We start from the raw sequence: 7,289 nt of genomic DNA, 5'->3' as shown, positions 1-7,289 counted from the left end.
TTTTTCTCATGCTTTGGACCCTGCGGCTTATACAACGAAGCGGCTAATGTACAGATTTTTTACATGCGAGTTTCATGCCATCTTTAAGTTTAGCCTCGTCACATCAGACCAATAAAATTACCAAATAGGTCACAGTGGACCACTGACACTGTTCGAATTAAATCAAACACACACTAAATTCTTCAAATCAGTCATTCCGCGCTTCATGCACACACCCTTAACATGGAAAACACGAAGAAATGCATATGATGCAGCTGTTGCAGGCCAAGCCTGCTCTGCTTTAACCTAGGCAGGTTACGGTGTGTGTGTGAGCGAGAGTGTGTGTGTGTGTGTGGGGGGGGGGTTATGTGTGTGTGACTGTGTGTGAGTCTGTGAGAGAGAGAGTGTGTGTGAATGTGACGTGAGGAGGAGCGCTGCAGCTGTGTGTGTGTTACAGAGACGAGTGTGAAAACGGAGGCAAAGCGAAATGCACCACGATCATATACAATACAGTAAAAAACTTAAAGATAAGTTTTAGCACTAAGCTAAGTGCGCTTAGCTTAGTGCATTGGAGTTGGCAGCGTGAACTGACTCAATGTGTTTCACTGCCGTGTTACAGGCACTGTTCGGGAAGAAAGTATGTATTTAATTACAAGTTAAATAAAATCGTTCTGTGTAAATATCTCATGTTACAACGTGGACACCTGCGGCTTATAGTCAGGTGTGGCTTATATATATGTATAAAACTTTTTTTCTTTTTAAATTTATTGGGTGCCCCTTATATTCAGGTGCTCTCAATAGTCCGGAAATTACGGTAATGTTCACAGATTTATTTATTTATTTATTAGTGTTCTGCTGTTTCCCCTCAGAGTTCCGCGAACTGGACAGGGTTAATAATAAGAAACAGGAGAACCTTCGGTTTCACTCTAACACAGAACCTCCACCTGCAGGACATCACCTGTCCACAGGTAGATTCTGAACTATGTCACCTGTCCACAGGTAGAGGCTGTTTCTGTGTTTTCTGCCTCTGCTCTGTGACTTTCTTCATTAAATCCTTCTGATTGTGAAATGTTTCTTCGGTCTGTGTTTCTGAGGTTATTACCTCTGCCAGGAGGTCATGTAATCACCGGAGTGTGTTTGTCTGTGTGTCTGTCTGTTTGTCTGTTAACAGCATAACTCAAAAAGTCATGGACGGATTTTCACCAAATTTTTTACAGGATGTCCAGAAGAGCAAAAGTAACAATCGATTCGATTTTGGAGGTGATCCAGATCACCGTCTGGATCCAGGATTTTTTTGAAGGACTCTGTACAATTGAGAGATGGCCACTTTTGCTCTTCCGGACATCCTGTAAAAATTTGGTGAAAATCCGTCCATGACTTTTTGAGTTATGCTGTTAACAGGCAAACAGACAGACAGATGGCCTGGCGGAGGTCTGCGCTCTCCGAGTGCTTTTCTAGTTCTATAAAAGTGAACAAACTGAACCCAGAGTTCCTCATTTTCCTGCAGTTTCAACATGACAGCTGATGTGTTCGTGTCTCAACTCATCTCTTCACATGGAACAGAAACCACAGCTTCATTATCAGACTTTATGACATCATCAGAAAGACTTTATTCGCAGATTAGAGTTTTACAGAAGAAAAACAGAAAACAGAGAATGTACATGGGAAACTAGACTCATTCAGGTGATCTCAGGTGAACATAAGACAGCAGGCTGCTGATTGGTTGTTCTGTAGAGGTGAGTCCTGCTGATGTTATTTAAATGAAAGCTGGGAGTCAGAACTCTGCTAGAACCTGAGATCTGCTTCAGGCTAACAGCTAACAGGGAACATTGCCACAACGTTGTCCAATATTAGTAGAAATCATGTTGTAAAGTTTTACTGTAACATTCACAGAATGTTTCCAGGATGTTTGTTGTTTCCAGTAATGTTCCTGTGAGGTTACAGGTGAACTAATGCTGACAATCAGAGGGTGTTTCTATGGCAACACATTATGTTCTATCACAACAAAAGAAGAACATTTTCAAAGCAACATTCCAGGAATGTTTTAGGAACTGTAGTGCTCTGGTTAAAAACATTCTTGTGATCTGTTAATAAAGCAGAACATTTTACCTGCAACGTTCTGAGGACGTTTCTGGGATGTTGCTGAGGAACGCATCAGAAAACGTTCTTCTAACGTTGGACCAGGCGATATCGAGGAAAGACGATCTTCATGCAACATTCAGAAAACACTCAAGAATATAAAGAACGAAAAATTATCAAGTTCTGTTTTTAGAGCAGAACCAGGTGTTCCACAGGTGCTCTCCAACAGGCTCCGCTCCCTACAACAAACCTGCCTGCACCTGATTGGACAAACACCGGACCATCATGGTGGCTGTTTGGGAACTTTCACTGTTAAAAACCAAAATAAACCAAAAAGTTTCGCAAACATCTGAGGTGAGAAATAAGCTGCTGATTCTATCTTCCCTTATTAAAACAAGAAAGTTCTTCAGAGAATCCTGAGGGCTTCATGATGGGCATCATGGAGCTACAGCTTCATGGAGCTACACCACCATGATGCTCCCAGAATGCACTGCAGGGCTGCTGGAGGTGAATCTGGAGGAACCTCAGCAGACGATGACGGCTTCAGATGGACTGAGTTTGTTCAGACTGTAGATCTCTGGAGGAGGACAGCTGCTGCTCCTTCTCTTCTTCTCCTGCACTTTGGACACCAACAGGTGGAACATCTCCACCACGTTCAGGACCACAGAGAGCACAGCCATGGAGAGCACGAAGATGATGAAGATGGTTTTCTCTGTGGGTCTGGTAATGAAGCAGTCCACCGGGGAGCGACAGGGGTACTGGGAGCACGAGATCTTAGTGGGCATGAGGATGAAGCCGTACAGGAAGTACTGGCCCACGATGAAGGCCACCTCCAGAAGAACCTTGGACACCAGCTGGACCATGTAGCTGAGCAGGAGGACGCCCTTCAGCTGCACTTTGCCGTGTTCGTCAGAATACTTGGGAACCACGATCATCCCGTTCTTCCCTCGTTTTTGCTCCAGACGTCTTCTCAGCTTGTTCTCTCGGCGGATCACCAGCAGAACGTGGCCCAGGTAGATCAACGTGGGCGTGGACACCACCAGGATCTGGAGCACCCAGAAGCGGGTGTGAGACAGTGGGAAGGACCGGTCGTAGCACATGTTCTTACAGCCAAGAGACAGTGTGTTGCAGTCCATTTTGGACTGCTCGTCGCCCCAGATCTTATCCACACCAGCAGCCAGGATGAAGATCCTGAAGAGGAACAGGACACTCATCCAGACCTTACCCACCACCGTGGAGTGGGACTGGACCTTATCCAGAAGAGCCGCCAGGAAGGACCACTGCCCCATGATGGACCTCCAGGAGGAGCACAACCAGAACACAATCTATTAGTACACAACAAATTCTTAGAACACAACCATCTATTAGTACACAACCATCTATTAGTACACAACAAATTCTTAGTACACAACCATCTATTAGTACACAACCATCTATTAGTACACAACAAATTCTTAGAACACAACCATCTATTAGTACACAACCATCTATTAGTACACAACCATCTATTAGTACACAACAAATTCTTAGTACACAACCATCTATTAGTACACAACAAATTCTTAGTACACAACCATCTATTAGTACACAACAAATTCTTAGTACACAACCATCTATTAGTACACAACAAATTCTTAGTACACAACCATCTATTAGTACACAACCATCTATCAGTACACAACCATCTATTAGTACACAACAAATTCTTAGTACACAACCATCTATTAGTACACAACAAATTCTTAGTACACGACCATCTATCAGTACACAACCATCTATCAGTACACAACCATCTATTAGTACACAACAAATTCTTAGTACACAACCATCTATTAGTACACAACCATCTATCAGTACACAACCATCTATTAGTACACAACAAATTCTTAGTACACAACCATCTATCAGTACACAACCATCTATTAGTACACAACAAATTCTTAGTACACGACCATCTATCAGTACACAACCATCTATTAGTACACAACAAATTCTTAGTACACAACCATCTATCAGTACACAACAAATTCTTAGTACACAACCATCTATTAGTACACAACCATCTATTAATACACAACCATCTATTAGTACACAACAAATTCTTAGTACACAACCATCTATTAGTACACAACCATCTATTAGTACACAACCATCTATTAGTACACAACAAATTCTTAGTACACAACCATCTATCAGTACACAACCATCTATTAGTACACAACCATCTATTAGTACACATCTATTAGTACACAACAAATTCTTAGTACACAACCATCTATCAGTACACAACCATCTATTAGTACACAACCATCTATTAGTACACAACAAATTCTTAGTACACAACCATCTATTAGTACACAACCATCTATTAGTACACAACCATCTATCAGTACACAACCATCTATTAGTACACAACCATCTATTAATACACAACCATCTATTAGTACACAACAAATTCTTAGTACACAACCATCTATTAGTACACAACCATCTATTAGTACACAACAAATTCTTAGTACACAACCATCTATCAGTACACAACCATCTATCAGTACACAACAAATTCTTAGTACACAACCATCTATCAGTACACAACCATCTATCAGTACACAACAAATTCTTAGTACACAACCATCTATCAGTACACAACCATCTATTAGTACACAACCATCTATTAGTACACAACAAATTCTTAGTACACAACCATCTATCAGTACACAACCATCTATCAGTACACAACAAATTCTTAGTACACAACCATCTATCAGTACACAACCATCTATCAGTACACAACAAATTCTTAGTACACAACCATCTATCAGTACACAACCATCTATTAGTACACAACCATCTATTAGTACACAACAAATTCTTAGTACACAACCATCTATCAGTACACAACCATCTATCAGTACACAACCATCTATTAGTACACAACCATCTATTAATACACAACCATCTATTAGTACACAACAAATTCTTAGTACACAACCATCTATCAGTACACAACCATCTATTAGTACACAACCATCTATTAGTACACAACAAATTCTTAGTACACAACCATCTATTAGTACACAACCATCTATTAGTACACATCTATTAGTACACAATAATCAGTACACAACAAATGCTTAGTACACAATCTATGAGTACACCATAAACTATTAGTATAGTATAATTGTTGTAGTGTAATTGCTATCGTGTAATTATTATAGTGTAGTATAGTACTACTACAGTATGGCATAGTAATACTATACTATAATTGTTATAGTATAGTAATACTCACTAGGCTATGGTAATATTAATAATATTATTAGTATTATTATTTTCTAATAATTAGTATAAACAGCGAGAATAAGTTTCCACTCAGATCTTCTGTTGATAAAAACATTTAAAATCAATCAATCATAATCATTGATCCTAGAAGAACTTTTATCTTTAAAGCTGCTGCAGTTTTAGTGAATCTAAATCTGTTTTCTGTAGATCAGAGGATTCAAATCACATTTATCTCCTCCAGTTAGAATCATCTAAATCTGCTCCTCAGACTTTAACCATGTTAATAAATCCATTTTCACATATAACCTGATGGATAGCTGATGTTCTGTCGGTTCTCAGGGTTCCTACCTCGGTAACGCCTCGTGCAGTCGGTCCTGCAGTCTCCGGTTCTCACTTCCCTCTTATAATTCAGACTGATTGCCAAACCTCCCCACTGTGGCCCTCCCACAGAGCTGCTGGACGTGACGCCGTGTGGTCGCTGACGGTCTGGAGGAGTTGAGTTATTCACCAGAACCAGATCAGACCAGCAGCCACTCGGTCAAAGGTTCACGAGTTCTCCTCAGCTGGTTTACATGGAACATCTCAATAAACACGTCTCAATAAAACACATCTGAACTGGTTGAACATGTCAATAAAACACAACTCAGCTGTCGCTACAGGAAGCTCATCGTTCCATGAAACACGGTTCACAGAGAGGAACCAGCTGAAGCTTCAGAAACGTGAACCTGAAGCTCCAGCAGACAGATCAGGAAACAGCAGGTAAACATGTTTTCTGGAACTAAACCTGTTCTGGTCTTTGTCGTTAATTCAGTTCATGGAAAATGTTGTGGAGTTCATGGGAGAAACACGTTTTAATACAAACACCTGGACATCAATCAATCAATCAATCAATCAATCAATCAATCAATCAATCAATCAATCAATCAATCAATCAATCAATTTCAGCTTCTTCAATTCAAATATTTTCTGATTAAACTCTGATTCATATTTTGGCTGCACAGTGGACAGCTACAAGACACCTGGTTCATATCCCAGCCTGGTTCTGGTTCTGATCTTTCTGCATGGGTTCTCCAGGTTCTCCAGCTTCCTCCCACAGTCCAAAACATGCTGAGTTTAATCAGTGATAGACTCCATCCTCCATGACTCTGAGGAGGATTAAACAGTGTGTAGAAGATGGATGGATGGATGGATGGATGGATGGATGGATGGATGGATGGATGATGGATAAAAGGATGGATGGATGATGGATGAAAGGATGGATGGAGGATGGATGGATGATGGATGAAAGAATGGATGGATGGATGATGGATGGATGAAAGAATGGATGGATGGATGATGGATGGATGGATGATGAATGAAAGGATGGATGGATGGATGGATGATGGATTGATGGATGAATGATGGATGAAAGGATGGAGGATGGATGGATGATGGATTGATGGATGAATGATGGATGAAAGGATGGAGGATGGATAATGGATGGATGAATGATGGATGAAAGGATGGATGGATGGATGGATGATGGATGGATGAATGATGGATGGATGGATGGATGGATGGATGGATGATGGATGAAAGAATGGATGGATGGATGATGGATGGATGGATGGATGGATGAAAGAATGGATGGATGGATGATGGATGGATGGATGGATGGATGAAAGAATGGATGGATGGATGATGGATGGATGGATGGATGATGGATGGATGGATGATGACTGAAAGGATGGATGGATGGATGGATGATGGATTGATGGATGAATGATGGATGAAAGGATGGAGGATGGATGATGGATGGATGATGGATGAATGATGATGAAAGGATGAATGGATGGATGGATGGATGATGGATTGATGGATGAATGATGGATGAAAGGATGGAGGATGGATGACGGATGGATGAATGATGGATGAAAGGATGGATGGATGGATGGATGATGGATGGATGAATG

General features: G+C 40.8%; 2 protein-coding genes across 2 annotated transcripts; one reads left to right on the top strand and one right to left on the bottom strand.

Annotated features, from left to right (window-relative positions):
* Positions 1-1,552: 1,552 nt before the first annotated feature.
* On the bottom strand, positions 1,553-5,817 carry LOC110968087 (gap junction Cx32.2 protein-like). The gene is made up of 2 exons (XM_022217901.2): positions 5,686-5,817; positions 1,553-3,354 (listed from the first exon to the last, which is right to left on the bottom strand). Exon 2 carries the CDS (start codon positions 3,345-3,347, stop codon positions 2,583-2,585), a length of 765 nt encoding a protein of 254 aa, XP_022073593.1. The 5' UTR covers positions 3,348-3,354; positions 5,686-5,817; the 3' UTR covers positions 1,553-2,582.
* LOC127530408 (uncharacterized) lies at positions 3,356-5,819 on the top strand (the record flags this gene model as incomplete). The annotated part of the gene is made up of 3 exons (XM_051937070.1): positions 3,356-4,253; positions 5,677-5,689; positions 5,750-5,819. Coding segments are annotated over 3 exons (981 nt in total), but the record flags the coding sequence as incomplete, so codon positions are not given.
* Positions 5,820-7,289: the final 1,470 nt, after the last annotated feature.

The sequence above is a fragment of the Acanthochromis polyacanthus genome, chromosome 16 (genome assembly GCF_021347895.1).
Source record: "Acanthochromis polyacanthus isolate Apoly-LR-REF ecotype Palm Island chromosome 16, KAUST_Apoly_ChrSc, whole genome shotgun sequence".
NCBI classification, from domain to species: domain Eukaryota; kingdom Metazoa; phylum Chordata; class Actinopteri; family Pomacentridae; genus Acanthochromis; species Acanthochromis polyacanthus.
Note: the sequence above shows the minus strand (reverse complement) of the source record. Positions and strands in the feature narration are given on the sequence as shown.

What these genes read in the sequence shown, in the direction of transcription:
- LOC110968087 (XM_022217901.2), bottom strand. Translation starts at nt 3,347, where the DNA reads ATGGGGCAGTGGTCCTTCCTGGCGGCTCTTCTGGATAAGGTCCAGTCC.